The 17,961-nt window shown below is 42.1% G+C and overlaps 1 protein-coding gene across 1 annotated transcript in view; it reads left to right on the forward strand.

Annotated features, from left to right (window-relative positions):
• PRKCI (protein kinase C iota) overlaps nt 1-17,961 on the forward strand; it is a 202,042-nt gene that overhangs the window by 171,517 nt on the left and 12,564 nt on the right. Inside the window, exons 13-16 of the mRNA XM_082252559.1 lie at nt 5,924-6,011; nt 11,544-11,669; nt 11,840-11,919; nt 14,857-14,946. Coding sequence (XP_082108685.1) covers nt 5,924-6,011; nt 11,544-11,669; nt 11,840-11,919; nt 14,857-14,946 — 384 coding nt within the window. The remainder of the gene's footprint in view (nt 1-5,923; nt 6,012-11,543; nt 11,670-11,839; nt 11,920-14,856; nt 14,947-17,961) is intronic.

Genomic DNA, 17,961 nt, shown 5'->3' on the forward strand with positions numbered 1-17,961 from the left:
CTTTCAGGGCCTCTTTTGGAGGATCCAAACGAGCCTGGTCTGGCAAGCCAAGAGCAGGCTTCTCCAGACCCATGGATAAGGCTCCTTCAGCTTGAAGGTGCACCCTCACCATATCGGGGGTGGGGGGAAGTCTTTGCTGGTTTCCAGATCCGTGGACTTCCTGGTGCAAGACAAGTGGGTCCACAAATTCATTCTGTCCAACTACAAGATCAAGTTTCGGTTTTGTCCCCCGGCAAGGTTTTTTCCTTCTAACTTGCGCCTGTCCCCAGACCGCTTACAGGGCCTGTTTGGAACGGAAAAAAAGACCTGTTACTTCAAGTGGTGATTGTCTCGGTTCCGAGTTAGAAAATTTTTCAGGGTTTTTACTCAAACCTGTTTACAGGAAGGAAGGCAAAGTGCGTCCAATCCTGGACCTTAGGGAGCTTAACTGCTTTGTGCGGGTACAGATGTTCAGAATGGAATCCATTCGAAGAGTGGTGGCATCCCTGCGTCAGGGAGATTTCCTTGCCTCTATCAAAATCAAGGATGCCTACCTTCACATTTCAATATATGCCAGCTATGGTAGAGGAGCATTATCAGTTTGTGGCGTTACCTTTTGCTCTTGCCTCTGCTCCTCGGTTCTTCACAAAAGTGTTAGCCCCATTGCTAGCTTTGCTACGCCAACGGGGAATCGCCGAACTGGGCTACTTGAACGATCTCCTTCTGCGAGTGGAGTCTTCCCTCTGCTAGTGGAGTCTCCCCCTGCTCTGGTAGAAAAACTGGAGATCACAATACGAACTCTGCAGGTGTTCGGCTGGATTCTGAATTTTCAGAAGTCTACTATGGCTCCGTCCACAAACCTGGACTGTCTGGGCCTTACTCTGGACTCGGCCTTAGCCAGAGTGCTTCTTCCTCTGGACAAACTCCAGAAATTGCAGGCTGCAATTTGCCTCCTGCTGTCCAACAGATGGTCGTCCCTCCAGACTTGCATGCGGATGCTGGGCCTGATGGTGTCTACCTTTTTGAGGCGGTTCAGTTTGCAGAGTTCCATACGAGGTCCCTGCCGGAGATCCTGACCAAATGGGACAATACTCTGCAGTCTCTGGACAATCAGATCTGGCTGAGTCGGGGAATGAGGGAGTCCCTGATATGGTGGCTTCGTTCTCCGGCGCTTCAGCTGAGAAAATCCTTCCTTCCCTACTTTGGACTGTGATTACCACCGATGCCAGCCTGTCCGGCTGGGGAGGCGTCCTCGGCAAGCACTCTGCTCAGGGGATTTAGACACTGGAAGAGTCCAGACTACTGATCAATGTCTTGGAACTCCGAGCAAACAGATAGTGTCTGGATCATTGAATGGATTGGCTTCAGGGTTGTCAAGTGTGCATTCGGTCGTGGCTTATGTCAATCACCAAGGGGGCACAAGAAGTGTCCTGCCAGCTTTGGAGCCAAAGCCGGCATTCTAAGGTGGGCAGAATGGTCCGTTCCACCCCCTTTCCACCATACACATTCCCAGGGTGGAAAATTTGCAGGCGTATTACCTCAGTCGGCAGGCATTGGACCAAGGGCAGCGGTCCCTTCACCCAGAGGTGTTTCATCAGCTGTGTCTCTGGTGGGGTACCCTTGAGGTGGATCTGTTAGCGTCTCGGCTCAACAGAAAGGTGCAGAGGTTTGTGACTCAGTCAAGGTATCCTCTGGAGGACTTGGCTCCGTGGGGCTAGTATCGGCTGATTTATGCCTTCCCTCCTCTCAAGCTTCTGCCCAGACTTCTACGCAGGATGGAAGCAGAAGGGATTCCGGTCATCTTAGTGGCTCCGGACTGGCCTTGTCGGGCTTGGTACGTCGATTTGGTGCGGCTGGTCACCGACGTTCCTTGAAAGCTTCCTCTTACGGAGGATCTTCTGTCCCAAGGACCGATCTTCTATCCTGCTTTACAGTCGCTGGCTTTTTGTCATCAGGTGTCAGTGACGCAGGTTTGCAGGGCGGCCACCTGGTCATTGGTACACAGTTTTACAAAGTTTTTTTAAAGTGGATGTGTTGGCATCTGTGGATGCTTCCTTTGACCACAAGGTTTTGCAGGCTGCTGTTTTAGAGGACCTGATCCTCTTTGAGGGCGTATTGTTTTTTCAGGTGGGCTCCAGTTGTTTGGTTGAGCTCCTGTTGCCCGGATGGCTGTTTAGCCTTGGAGATTTTATTTGGTCATTCCCACCCCTCATGTTTAACACTTCTTTGGGATGTCCCAATGGTTATGAATACCAGGAGCTGTGTCTGTCAATAAACGAAAGAGAAAATGGGATTTTTGACTTACCGTAACATCCATTTCTCTGATGTTCATTGACGGACACATCACCCACCCCATCTGTGGAGTTATTCTCCTGACACTGCTTGTAACAAAACTGAGTGGCTATAGCAGAGAGAGAGAGAGTACCCTGGGACTGCCCATTGGTGTAGCCAGAATTTTTTTTCTGCCTAGTGTCCTACTCCTGTAGGGGGCAGTATAACCCAATGGTTGCTAACCAGAACCTCAAAACCCTAGCAATGTTGTGTTCACTCCCCTCTGGTCACAAATATTAATCTTTTATATATAAAATTCTTCCTGCGTTTCTGTCACATCAATCAATGTTTCTATATTTCATGCACAGTGAAAGGTAGAATGAATCAAAAAATCTTTGTATATTTAAAGTGCTGTTGTGACCATTTACACACTTAAACGGTGAAGAGGGTTAATAATGTGCTTAAAATATTTTTTACTTCCAAGGTTGCTGCTGTGCTTCAAATTATATACGTGTCTTTATACCATTACAAATTCTATATAGTGCTTGTGTTCCAATTAAAATTAAATATAATATATATATTATTATATATAATTATCTCATTAAAGTGAACTCGTGCAAACGTAAATAAATATAACCGGTGTATTCCGTAGTGCTGATGTGACAATACAAAATTAAATACTTGGTGATAGTTATAATAATTTCAACATATTCTCTTCAAAAAATAATAAGTGTCCAATCCAAATTAGTGCAAAATCAAATGCAGTCTAGTGATCTGTGGTGTTTATTTTCCTCCTCCACCTTTTTTTCTCTGTGTCACGGATGCTTTCAGTGCTCTCACTTCTATGTGCTCTAAATGCTCACCTCAGTGAGGACAGTAATACGCCTGTATCACTTGACCCTCTTTAGATATGGTTCCTTTGTCCCAGCGCCGTTCAATTCCTCCTGGGGTGATCCCTGTATCTACTGATATTGTTTGGTCCTTTCTCCTGGGGGGTGTGCACCGATTTTCTATGGGGGGCTTTCCTAGGGTCCTTCCGTATTCGTATCCTCATTTACTCCCACTTTTCCTTTAAGCTCATACAAACAATGGGGCCATCATGGTGCAGTATATCAAGACTTTTACTAAATAAAAAAATAGCCAACTCACATTTAGAATCTCAAATGTCTGCATCCTGTATCGCGTTCGGGGACCTCCGTCCCGCTGCGTCACGTCACTTCCGGGTATTTCCTCCTACGCGTTGCGTCACGATACCACGTGACTTGCTCAGGGAATTCCTTTTAGCTATTTTTTTATTTAATAAAAGTCTTGATATACTGCACCATGGTGGCCCCATTGTTTGTATGAGCTTAAAGGAAAAGTGGGAGTAAATGAGGATACGAATACGGAAGGACCCTAGGAAAGCCCCCCCCCCCCATAGAAAATTGGTGTACACCCCCCAGGAGAAAGGACCGAACAATATCAGGAGATACAGGGATCACCCCAGGAGGAATTAAACGGCGCTGGGACAAAGGAACCATATCTAAAGAGGGTCAAGTGATACAGGCGTATTACTGTTCTCACTGAGGTGAGCATTTAGAGCACATATAGAAGTGAGAGCACTGAAAGCATCCGGGACACAGAGAAAAAAGGTGGAGGAAGAAAATAAACACCACGGATCACTTAGACTGCATTTGATTTTGCACTAATTTGGATTGGACACTTATTATTTTTTGAAGAGAATATGTTGAAATTATAACTATTACCGAGAAGAAAAGTATTTAATTTTGTATTGTCACATCAGCACTATGGAATACATTGGTTATATTTATTTACGTTTGCACGAGTTCACTTTAAATGAGATAAGTGCTTTATATTTAATTTTAATTGGAACACAAGCACTATATATAATTTTAATGGTATAAAGACACGGATATAATTTGAAGCACAGCAGCACCTTGGAAGTAAAAAATATTTTAAGCACATTATTAACCCTCTTCACCGTTTTAAATGTGTAAATGGTCACAACAGCACTTTAAATGTACAAAGTTTTTTTTGATTCATTCTACTGTTCACTGTGCATGAAATATAGAAACATTGATGTGACAGAAACCCAAGGAAGAATTTTATATATAAGATTAATATTTGTGACCAGAGGGGAGTGAACACAACATCGCTAAGGTTTTGAGGTTCCGGTTAGCAACCCCTGGAGCGCTGTACAACCCCCCTTTATATTGTATATTGAAACTGTTTTATTTTAGTATCAGTTAACGTACATGCAGCATTAGGGTGACTAGCTGACCCTTCCAAGATAGCGCAGGAACCACACTCTATAAAAGTATAACCCAATAGTTATGAATACCAGGAGCTGTGTCCGTCATTGAACATCAGAGAAATGGGTTTTGTGGTTAGTTAAAAATCCAATTTTTTGTCTGATACTTATGCTGGAGTGGCGGGGGTTATATTAGTCTATTCTGACAGAGTCTTTATAGTGGAAGCTAAACTAAAATGACAACCGCCAAAATGTACAACTAGGTTTTAGAGTAAGGTGTACATGGAAGGGCTTTGCACAGAGCAAACAAAACAAAATGCATTTCCCACGCCACTTACCAGAAAGCTAGCAAAAAAACATTACACTTCCTAACGATTTGTGTAAATAACAGAGGTTTTGGTTGTACAAAATTTGAACAATATATGTGGAAGACACACTGCCTCATCAAGGCTCCTCTGTAGTGGTCCCAGCTCTAGTCTATGAGAGCCTTCGTGTTAGAACATATATAGCAATTGATAAATTAGGGGATGGTATACTTACCCATTCCTCAATGATATAGGGACACACCAGAAGCCCAGCAGAGCGTAGTGGCAACTGAAAGCATTGAATGTGTCTCCGCACCATATTTAGTAAGCTAAACAAATATGGCAGCCACCTTCATTATAACTAGCTCTTAGAGTAAGATGCACATAGAAGGGATTTACCCTAAAGCTGTATACACAGGACTGCTGAGATAGATGAGTAATGAATTTAGGACCTCCTGAGTTTCTTAAAGTCGAGCTTCAGACAAAACATTTTTTGTTTTTTCACTTTGGTTAGAGTACAGAAGGGCTAACTAGAGGTATTGTGTTTTTATTGTTATCTTTGTTTCAGCTGAAGAGATTTTTCTGCTGGATTTTAAATTCTCCGAGTGTACTCTGTATAGGAGATGTCTCACTTTTGATCCCATGAGAAGCACAAGAGAGAGAGAAAGCTTTTTCTCATTTGTTTGCGATATTCATTATAGAAAAAAGGTCTGCTTTCACTTTTTTTTTTTTTCCTCATTCTTCGTTTACGATTTCCTTCATAATGCCTTTCCTCCTTAATCCCATTATAATATATGCAAGGCAAACAAACAAATCTTTACTTCTTCCTGGCTTCAGCTTATCAGGTTGGAGGTCTTTATGTGCGTATGTAGCAACTGCTGTACATAGTATTACTCCCTCATATTCTTCATGAATGTTAAGCATTTGTGGGGTTGCTCTAGAACTGAAGGCTGCTTTTACCAGACGACTGTAAACAGTTTTATGATGAGATGCCCTTTTTCATTCCTCCTCTTTTGGTAGTGCACAGGTTGGATTAGAAATCTGGTGATTAGATAGGACATAGATGGACAGTGCATGCTAGATGATTCTCCTGACTATCCTATTTGGTTTATTAAAGGAAGGCTTACGGCCTGGAGATACCACAAGCACATTCTGTGGCACACCGAATTACATTGCTCCGGAAATCCTGCGGGGAGAAGATTATGGTAATCATTTTTAATCCATTAGCTCAGTCTGTTTCTAAATGATGGTAGAAAGCATTGTGTTGCAATTGATATTCTGTAAGCTGGTGTCAGTCTTCTGGGACCATGCTCTTTGCTTTGGTAGTTGTATGTTTTACTAGTATCACCGGCGCCAGATGCTAGTTCTCTTTTTATAAATTTGGGCATTTATGAAATGTGTGCAAGATAAAAAACATTTTTGTGTGCTTTGCTAAAATTATAAAAATGTAATATACTTTATATTTACCTTACTGGTACTCAGAACACAGTTGCCTGCTTTTTCCCTTTGTGCCAGTTTTTTAAATGCCATCGTCATTTGTAAAACTCATTCAAGCTATACACTAAGGTCAGTTTCTGTAAGTATTTATTTTGCCGGTTTTTTTCCTTGCAACATGAAGAACATGTGCAGTAACATGTAAATAATGCTTCAACAAGAAAGCTGACTTAAGGAAAAAATATGTAGAGTACATCTTCTCCCATGGTATTTTAACTGTATACTTCTAAAGGCGGCACTCCAGGAAAATCTAAACAGCCTTCTTTAGTCCACCTACTTATTAATGAAAAATCAATTAAATGTTTCCTAAATGAGTATATCTCTTTGAGATCCTTTATGCATGTCTATCCTATTTGTAAAAGAAAATATATAAATCTGCACAACCAGTGAAACCAAATATATAAACATCAGCTGTGCGCAATCCAGACACTAGATCAATACAAATATAAAATAAAGGTGCAGCACTAAAAACAAATGATATAGTGAACATACAGCGTCTATATAAGTAAAATCAAATTGAAAGGTGTCAAAGCGATGAAAATATCCCACAATCTGTAAATAATGATGAAAGATATTGGAGGTTTCACCAGCTCATGATTTTACACTGCGCTTACCACATGCAATGTGACCCCCCTAATGAGGGTGTTCTCACTCGCTCTGTTAAATAGATAAACTGAGATCCAGATCACTGGGACATAATTTCCCCCAGCCGGACAAATGGCACCGTGGGTCATATACAAAAATTGCGTCCTCACACCGCAGTATATACACCAAAGGAAAGCTCAGGAAGCCATCTCTATTAAGTCATAGCGTCTTCTGGCAATAAATGAAAAGCTTATGTACATAGAGTAGCAGGAACTTGGTACACCAGCTTTCCACTCCCAACTTGTTCTCTACCAATACTATAGGGCTGCGATTATACTTTGCTTTAGGACATGGAGTTAACCCAATTTCATCTATATTGGGGTTCCTGCGGAAAGCTCCAGTGATGTCCTTTACTACCCGCTGTACCGGCACCTCCTCCTTCCACTCCACCATTGCCAATAGCTGCCCAACCTTTGATGGGGCAGTGGAAGGAGGAGGTGGAGGTGCTGGTACAGTGGGTAGTAGAGGACATCACTATATCACTATCTCCCTATAATATTGGTGGAGAACAAGTTGGGAGTGGAAAGCTGGTGTATCAAGTTTCTGCTACCCTATATACATACCAAGCTTTTGCTTTATCACCTGAAGAAGCTATGGCTTAAAAGAGAATGGCTTCCTAAGCTTGGTGTATATGCTGTGGTGTAAGGACACAATTTTTGTATATGACCCCATGGTGCCATTTATCCGGCTGGAGGAGATGATGTCCCAGTGATCTGGATCTCGGTTTATCCATTTAACAGAGCGAGTGAGACCACCCTTATTACGGGGTCACATTGCATATGGTAAGCCCAGTGTGAGATCACAAGCTGGTGACCCCTTCAAAATCTTTCATCACTATTTACGAAGTTTGGGATCCTTTCATCGCTTTGATCCCTTTAATGGGATTTTTTCCTATATGGACTTTCATATGTTGACTATATCATTTGTTTATAGAGCTGCACCTTTATTTTATATATGTCTATCCTATTAGCAGCAAGGTGCCTGCAAATGCAGTCTAGCCAGATTTTTTTTTATAATGGAACCAAATAGCCACTGCATAGGCTTTGCTTATCTATTTCTACCAATAGTTGATGGCAAGTTTTGTCTCGTTCCTCACAAACATGGGATAGTCGCTTGGACAAGCTGAAAACTATCATCTTGTGACTATGGGATCCTCTCTAGATTTTCAGGCACTAACAAATAAAGGAGGAGTGTGTGTTTTTAGACAGCATACAGAGAGAGGATAGGGAGGACCTCAGCATTCTGATATTACCGCCTTGACTATACAGGGTTTTATGAATCACAGGAACATCAGGGCAGAGCTACCACGTTTATAAAAACAAGGCGTAGTGCTCCTTAATAACACATAATGCAGTACACCAAAGTGAGTAAAAAGTCTATCCTTAGTCCACAGGCGATGACTGTGAGGTGAATAAAGATGTAACCTAAAAAAACGATCCTCCACCACCTCAGGAAGCACACACAGCCTCTTACCAGATGGAGTTGACCACCTAATTACAAGTGGTCAAAACATGCAGTTATGCTCCTGGAATGGTTTGCAGAGGACCCGATCCACCACCATGTACAATCAGCTTAGAAACCCATGCTGAATTGGCCAGAAGGTAAAAAGCAGTAAACTCCGAAGAATGTATCTCAGGGGAAGAAACCGAACCCTCTCATGGTGTAGTGTTCTCGTTATCTCAAGTATAAAAAACACACTTGCATGAATCCAGATCTAAAAAGCACGGTATTAGTATTCCAAAATGTCAAACTGATAAAATGGCCGCGCTCCACTCCATTCCAGTACGTGATGTCACACGCCGAAGCTCTACCCTACACGTTTCGTCATAAGACATTGTCAGACGAAATGCAGAAACCAAATGTAAAGATGAAACCCGTGTGTTTTTTATACTATACTATACACGTGTGTTTTACTTATACTTAATAAAAATCAGATAACGAGAACACTACACCATGGGAGGGTTCTCTTTCTTCCCCTGAGATATATCGTTGGGAGTTTACTACCTTTTACCTTTTTAGTATAAAGTGTGTGCTACATATGTATTCAAAGTTGCAACGATGTACCTACGTCCTACAATATCAATTGTAGAGCAAGACATGGGGTTGAGGCGCTTAGGACTTTCAAGGTACGTTATAGACAACAATACACTGGATCAATATATATTTTTTAAATATACAATTTTTTTTTTTATAACAGATAAAGTTTAAAAAGTTCTTTGTTGTGTATAGGAATTAAACCTAAACATGACATTTGAAAAATAGCCTAGAATATGGCACAATAATACAAAAGATCACTTTCACATCGAGACATTAGGTACTGAGCGGGCTATCCTCCAAACAGGGGGCCCTCCCAATTTATTAACTTCAGATCTCTTGACTAAAACTCTACATGTTTCGCGGGGAAACCGCTTCTTGGGGAGTGATATTGATAAGAGATGTGATCCGGAAAAGTGAAAAATAATAATAGTATACATAAATAGAAGATTGCATTACAAGACATAAGCAACAAAAGTTGCACAGAACTAAAATGAACATTGATTCCCATATCTACTGCCACCTTTCCCTCCCCGAGCGGGGTCATATCCAGTATAGGCCAATATATCCACCAATGGAAACCAACTATAGGGTGGTCGTCTCCCAGGTGAATGTGGGAATCGGACGATTGCGTGGAGCCCCAGATCGAGGGAGATTATCAGTGGGCTTGTATGTCTTCCATTTTCTAATAACTGCTCCCACAGTTGATTTCCTCACACCAAGCTGCTTGCCTATTGCAGATTCAGTCTTCCCAGCCTGGTGCAGGTCTACAATTTTGTTTCTGGTGTCCTTCTACAGCTCTTTGGTATTGGGCATAGTGGAGTTTGGAGTGTGACTGAGGTTGTGGACAGGTGTCTTTTATACTGATAAGTTCAAACAGGTAACGAGTGGAGGACAGAGGAGCCATTAAAGAAGAAGTTACAGGTCTGTGAGAGCCAGAAATCTTGCTTGTTTGTGGGTGACCAAATACTTATTATACAGAGGATTCTTTCCCCCCACTCTGTCTCTCTTAGTTGAAGTGTACCTATGATGAAAATTACAGGCCTCTCTCTCATCTTTTTAAGTGGGAGAACTTGCACAATTGGTGGCTGTCTAAAAAATTTTTTGCCCAACTGTACATGTTGGTGGATCGGATCCTCTGTGAACTATTCCTGAAGCATTACTGCATGTTTTGACCACTTGTATTTAGGTGGTCAATTCCATCTGGTTAGAGGCCGTGTATGCTTCCTAAGGTAGGGGAGGATCTCTTTTTAAGTCACATCTTTATTCATTTTACAGTCATCGCATGTGGATTTAGGATGGACTTTTACTCACTTTGGTTTAATTGCATCGTGTTTTGTTAAGGAACGCTACACCTTGTATTTATTTTGTATATGTTTGTAGCCAGAAAATTGTGTTAGCAGCTATTTGTACTTTCACTACATTAAAGAGCAGGTTTTTTTAATCTTTATAGCACTACTACATTGTTTTACACATTCTACTGTAATGGATATTAGAAAATGTTGCCGGTTGGAGCTGTACATTAAGATATCCCCAAATTGCAAATGGAGAACTAGTCACAAGTGAGCACCTGCAACAATCTAATTCTACCCTTGCATTGTTATATTAGTGCAGCTTTACTTTTCAGGGATTACCTGTAGTATTTGCTTTCTGTCAGAACTGAAAAGTCAGGCTGTAAGGCCATTCTATCTCCTGCCTGAGCTCACTGTGTACGAATACAAGACAATCCTAAACTATCATATAATAAAAGTGCTGAAAGTTGAAGGCATGCGTAATTGATCGTTTTAACCTGCTGTTGACACTGAGCTAGCATTTCTACTGAACTGGTATTTCCGAAGGATAAGGCTGCATTGTTAGAAACAATAACTAGAGTTATTGAACTTCCATTCAGTATTCTACAAATGCCATTTCCTGACTGGTTCTCTTTAAAATGATTGTAAAGTCGTCATTTAAAAAAAAATAACAAACCTGTTATAGGTACCTACTTTTTGCAATTGTTTTGCACAAAGCTACCTGGAACCTCCTCTTTTGGGGTCACCCACTGGTGCTCCAGGCTCCCCCTATTCCCTGAGTGCCCCATAGCAAACCGTTTGCTTTGGGGGCACTCGTGCGGGCTTGATCCAGAGCCTGGCTGCGTGTGTCTATTGACGCACACATCGTAGGTCAGTCCCACTCTTGGCTTCCTCTTCAAATAACTTAATTGACAGCAACAGGAGCAAATGGCTCCCACTGCTGCCTCCATGTCCTGTGAGGAGAGAGAGAGACCGAACACTTTTTTTTTCTTTTTTTTTTTTTAATAAATACAATGCTTTTTTTGATTGGGCAAGGTGGAGGGGCAGGTCAATGGCATCATAGAACCCGGAAGATTGCGGTGAACACTGTACTGTAGCAGCGACTACTACAGTGATTTCCAGCTTCCACAGCAATCCATCAGGTACGAGATATGCATGTTTACATTGGTCTATATTGTACAAATGTAACTATGCAATATACATCATACTTAGACTTCACCTTTAATGAAATGTGCATCGCTGATTTATTTTTTTTTTCCATTTATATTAAAGGTTTTAGTGTGGACTGGTGGGCATTAGGTGTCTTGATGTTTGAAATGATGGCCGGGAGATCACCATTTGATATTGTAGGAAGCACTGACAATCCAGACCAAAACACAGAGGATTTCCTCTTTCAAGGTACAGGAGTAGATACTTTGTGAAGTATTACCAATAAAGATCTATTTATATTTCTTATGTGTCAGTCTACATATTGTTTTGTTAAAGTTTAATACAGTATACGCAGTGAAATTGATGGCATTAATGAGGCATTTTAGCTTATTTAAATTTTGTTCTATTTTAATATCTAGTCATTCTGGAGAAACAAATCCGAATCCCAAGATCTTTGTCTGTAAAAGCTGCAAGTGTACTTAAAAGCTTTCTTAACAAGGTAAGCCTTTTACAACCAGAATGTTAAGTGTGCAAACCTGGGGACAAGACACTGTCTCTTTAATAATACTGAAAGCTACTTGTAGGTATAAAGTGCAAGCACCCAGAGCTTCCTGGACATACCTTTAACAACTTTCAGGTTTCTCTGCACAAATGCTAGGTTCTGATCAGGCATTGCTCATAGTTCTGGGCAGTGCTGGAGTTTGCTTCATGTTCCTTTTGGAACCTTCTCAATACCTTAAACAGGGGTCTCCCAACTTTCTAAACAAAGGGCCGGTTTACTGTCCTTCAGACTTTGGGGGGCCGGAGAGGTCACTGGAAGTAGAAAATGCCCCAGCGTCAGTGGGAGTAGAAGAAAATGATAGCGCCTGTAGTCAGTAAAAGGAGGAATAGTGCCTTATCATTGATATTAGTGGGAGAAATTGTGCCCCATTGCTGGTGTCAGTGGGGGGGGGGGGGGGGAGAATAGTGTCCCATTACTGGTGTCAGTGGAAGGAAAGATGCCCAATTGTTGGGGTCAGTGAGAGGAGTGGTTCCCCACTGTTGGTGTCAGTGGAGGGAGTGGTGCCCCCTTGTTGGTGTCAGTGGGAGGAATAGTGCCCTGAAGGAAGGATAAAAGCACGCACAGGGCCGCAGTTTGGAGACCACTGCTTTAAAAGTATGAAAAGCCTGAGGTTGCAACCATGAGCTTGTTTAAACCACTTAAAATCCAAATCGTTTATATACAGCCTTTATAGTGAAGTAGTTGAAGTCTGTGACCAGTCAGAAATCTTAGTAGCAAACCTTTTAGGTGTTTACTGTTATCCAGGGCTCCAAGAGATTTACCCTCACTTCCTGTCCTGCTGATAACTTTTTACCAGACAAGAAGTAAGCTCAAACACCTCCTACTTAATCCAAAATCTTGTTCATTAAGGGACATAGGATTCTAATACAAGCCTGGTATAACCCCTCCCAGCATTCCTCAGTTTTTTTGATAGTGTCTTAGGATGGACGTCTTATCTCTTTTTAGAAAAACTTATCAGTTTTACTAGATGTTTCTTTTCAGGATAATTTTTTATTTCTACACAGTGCTTGAGCTGGTTTATGCTGCTATCCGGATCTACATATCCTTAGCAGTAGCTTTGGAAGCCCTACCCGAACCCCGCTGGACTGGATGATAGCATGCTCTATCCAGAATGTAACCTTCCGCCACTGGGCTTTGCTTGTGATGCTTTCCAGACCTTTGTGTACTGTTAGCATCAGTACGCTTTCCAGGTCCAGAGAAAACTTCTTTATGAATAGGCTACCTGGGCCAAGCTTTGGAATTTGCTGTATTTATTAGAACCATTGGATGCCAATATTACCCCGTTTTTCCATTTGTCTCCACAGAAAGCGTTGTTATGTTGAGAAATTGAGGGCTGCATTGTTAGCTTCAGTTGCCTTTTCAGCATGAGATAGCATCTTTAAGCCATTGCTCATATTTGCAAGAGATATGCAGCTCCTTGGTTAGTCTTTGTTGCCGCCTAAAGTGACGTAGTCACCTCTGGCCATTGAATCTCTACTGCTGTCAGCAGCCGGTTTGTGAGTATGCAAGGTTTTTACCTGCTGGTCCCAAGTTTATTTTTTCAGGCATTGCAAAATGTCGGATCCAAACACAATCTGGCCACAGTATCAAATGCTTGGTTATAGGGACTTCAAGCTAGAGTTCTGCTTTCTGCCCACTCCCCCCACTTTGTATTGTCCAGTCTGCTTGTGTCTGCACAAACTAGCAGACCTCCATGCAGATCATTTTGAATCAAAGCATTATTGTCAAAAGGGAATCAGGGCTTTTACCCCAATCAGTTTGCAGTCCCCAAACCAAAAGGGCAAATCCATCTCGTATTCAGAACTTTGTCTTTATGAGGTTCCAAACATTTTGCATGGAATTCTCTAGCTCAGTATAAGCCTCCTTTCTTTAGGGAGACTTTCTAGCCTCTTTGGACATCTATGATGTGCCAAGATTTACACTCTACAGTTCAAGAGTTGTCCAACTCTGGGATCCTGCATGAGAATCCTGGGTTTGATGGTGGCCTCATTTTGAGCCAGTTCTGTTTGCCCATTTCCACTTCAGACCTCTTCACAACAACATTCTTATGTTATGGGATAAGTTTGTTCAGTCTGCAGACAAACTAATTATCCTGGCACAGAGAACCAGGTTATCCCATAATGTGGCAGTGCATTTGGAAATATCGTTCCTCCCATTGTCTTGACAAATCCTAACAACATATGCCATCTTGAAGGGTTGGGGAGGAGTCCTAGATACCTTTTTGGCGCAAGAGGCTGGGGCACCAGAGAAGTCCTATTTACTGATCAAGATTCGGGAGCTTTGAGCAGTTTTGTTTTTTCTACAATGCTGGACCTTCTGACTGGAGGGACATCTGATCATGATTGAGTCAGACAGTGAAACAATAGTGACGTACATCATCCATTAGGGAGGAACCAGAAGTCTTGCAGTGGCAATAAGAGTATCAGTTGTTAAATCCGAAGCCTAAACAATAGGCAGCACAGCTTACACCAAGTACAAAAGTAAGTACAAAAATCCAATTTTTTGTATTGGCTTGACATTAAAAAAAACTGTGATTTTTTTAACCACTGGCTTATATATTTTCTTGTTCTGGGTATTTCCATGAGTCTCTGCCTGTATTAATGTGCAATTAATAGCGGTTTATAAAACTGGCAGGTTGGTAATTTTTTATTCGGTTGTCCCTTTTGAAATGCTGTCTCACGACACCAAAAACACAAACGTCATAATTAGTAGCAATGAGAAAAATGAATTGCAGTATTTGTCACATCCATACACTTATAAGGTAATTTAGGAATGTGTTCTTTTCACTCCACATGAATAAATATCACATTACTTATTTGCCTTATTTGGTCTTCCTGTATTGGTGATTATCTCTTTCTTTGTTATTATCTTCAGGAACCAAAGGATCGTCTTGGCTGTCATCCGCAGACAGGATTTGCTGATATTCAAGGGCATCAGTTCTTTCGTAATGTTGATTGGGACGCTGTAAGTTCTTGGCTGTTTTGTTAGACTAAATCGACCTTTGTCACCAAGATATTACGGCCTCTTCACAGAACGCCAAAGTCATTATTTTCCATTGAAAATAAAGTTTAGCCTATTTATAAAGTTTCCCTGGGGAGTTTTCCTGCTTTCGCCATATTTCAACAGAGAAGAAAACAGACTAGTCAAGTCTGTTTTATAGATTTTGCTTTTGCCAAGTTATAGAAGTTTTCCTCCCCTTTATGCATGAAGAATTTGGCGCATATTTGCCTTGTCCAAAATCTGCCTGTCTAATTTTTACCATTTTTTCTTTTTTACAGTTGAGGTTGTCATTGCAATTATTCTTGTAAAACATATGTGAACTGGGGAAAAATATCAAACTTTATTAGTTGAGTGGCAATAATGCGTGCCTATGCTATATCTATTCCCAGTCATCTAAACAGGGTTGAACCCTTCACATTACTTATATGGCAGACAAGTGACCAGACAGCTAGCTACTTTGGGTGCTAGGACGCAGGTGGCTTCTACAGACAGGCCCCTGCCGCCTAGCGTCCTAGGTTGTTAGGATGCAGACGGCTCCTGCAGTTTAGTGCTCTAGTTTGATTTGATACAGGGATGTTCAGATGCCTAAATTCCTTGGTTGCCTAGACGCAAACAAATTCTTCCGCCTAGCATTCTCTGTTGCTAGGACACAGGCAGCTCCTGTCGCCTGGTGTCCTCTGTATTTGGAGACAGTAGCATACATTTACGTTTGCATGGATTCATATCAAAATGTACAGCTGTGTATAGATAAGTAAAAAAAAATGTATGCAAAAAAAAAAATGTCTGAATGCAGTGCATTTTGCACCCGTGTGCATGAACCCTTAAAGTGCTTTTTTACAATTGTTTTCAGAATATGTTATACTTTAGAGTGCATAATTTGTGTACAGGTCGATTTTTAAAGCTAATCTCTGCTTCCTTCTGCATGTTTCCTTTTTGATTTGAAACCATAAAATACAGACATTTTAGGAACTTTGGAGACGTAGACCTTTTATGTACTGCAATTCATTTTTTTCCTAGCAACAAAATAGCTGCTACAAATTGGTGCTACAAAATCACTAGTGTGGCATAGTTCTTAATCCAATAATAAAAAAAATAGGCGATTTATAATAGGAAATAAGATCATAAGCAAATTATGCAGTCGAACGTGGTGTGCACTGATGCATATTTATTGTTTAAAGAATACCAGGTATTTTATTTTTAAAGAACGCTAGGTATAAAGGACCGCAATAAGTGTTTAATGGAGCTTGGAAAATACCTCTGTTAGTGTGGCTCTGTTGTTTCCCTGTACTGTACTGGCACCAGAAGTGTTTGGTAACAATACTGTTGTGCAGACAGTGGCCTTTTCTTTGCTCTGAATCTTCCAAAAGATGCCATTGAGGCAAGTGTAAGTAAAGCTGCTATCCAGGCAGATATAAAAGACATAAATTATTGCATCACTGTGCCTAAAACATCAGCACAAGGGATGTTAACTTACTTTCAGTGAGATGTGTCCCTTGTGCTGCGGTGTCCTCCTTTCACTGAAATCTTCATGTTTCAATGGCCCCCACACCTCTGCAGCTGTGCTGAGCAGTGTAAATTTCAGGACGGAATGGACAGAAAAATAGTTTTGATGTATGTTTATCTGTATATGTAACGGTTTGCCAGGAGTTCAGATTTAAGACATTTAATACATTCCTGTATTTCTTTTAATACATCCCTGTAGAAATTTTTAGGCTCTGTTCACATCTTCCGGGACGCCTGCGGGATCCCTGTCACTTCCAATGGCACTCTAAACGTGGCACGATTGTCGTCCGAATCGTGGTAAAATCGTGCAAATAGAATCGCGGAACACCCGACGCCCAAAAGAAATACAAGAACTTCTTTTGGGCGACAGGCGTTACGCGATTCTGTTTGCATGATCTTACGACAATTCGTCGAGCAACATTTGCGGCAAAATCGTGCCGCGTTTAGGGTGCCATTGGAAATGACAGGGATTGCACCGGCTTCCCCCGAATTGCAATGATTCAGGATTGCGGGCAGAATCTCCAAGATGCCAAGATGTGAACGGAGCCTAATACATTGCTGTATTTTTTTTTTTATTTCTCTTTCGTTCATTGACGGACACAGCTCCTGATCTTCCTAACCATTGGAATATACTGCCCCTACAGGAGTAGGACACTAGGCAGAAAAAAAGTCTGGCTACACCTATGGGTAGTCCCAGGGGGTATACTCCCTCTCTCTGCTATAGGTGCTAATTTTTTCTCTGCCTAGTCAGAAGTAAGGACCTAGTTCCTTGCTGGGATCTGTGGTCCTTGCATTTTTTTCTTTTTAGATAGAAATTTTTCTGCTGTTTTTTTCCTGTGAGATCTCTAATCAACTGCCGGACTGGGCGACACACTGGATAATCTAGATCCAGTGGTCACCCCAGTCTGGCCAGCGCGTGCAGACCTCAGGTCGACGCTAGGTTGGACACAACATAGCCCCACCGGACGGGGGCTGGCCTACGAGTGCCCGTCTGGTTCCTGGTATGGTGAGTAGCTGTCCCTCCTTTCCCCCTGGAGGGTTTTGGGGTGGATGTGGGCCCCTCCTTGGGACAGTCGGACCCCTGGGTTCCCCTCCTTCCCGTCAGGCACCCCCCATTCATCTGTCCCCTCATCCTATTCCCCTTCCCCCTCTCCACTTAGGCTGGGGCTATGTGGGTGGTCTGGCCACCTCCTGGGTCAAAAGGCCAGGGCGCTATGCCGGGGTGGGTGCGCTGCCGGCCACTGGACTATCGGGGGGGGGGGGTTTGTACCTGGTGGGAGCTCCTGCCAGGGCCCCCCATCCTGCCTAGGCCTGTCCTTGAGGCCTAGGGATCTCTCCTGGGTCCCTAGGAGCCTCGTGGGGGCCGCCATTTTCTTGTAGCCTGTGTGCTTCAATACACGGTGGCCATGTTGGTGTAGTCCGGCAGCCATTTTGTGGTTGTTTGCCGTTGAAAATAGTGGCAGCCATGACATTGGA

The sequence above is a fragment of the Pelophylax lessonae genome, assembly GCF_965119305.1.
Source record: "Pelophylax lessonae genome assembly, chromosome: 3".
Classification (NCBI taxonomy): Eukaryota; Metazoa; Chordata; class Amphibia; order Anura; family Ranidae; genus Pelophylax; species Pelophylax lessonae.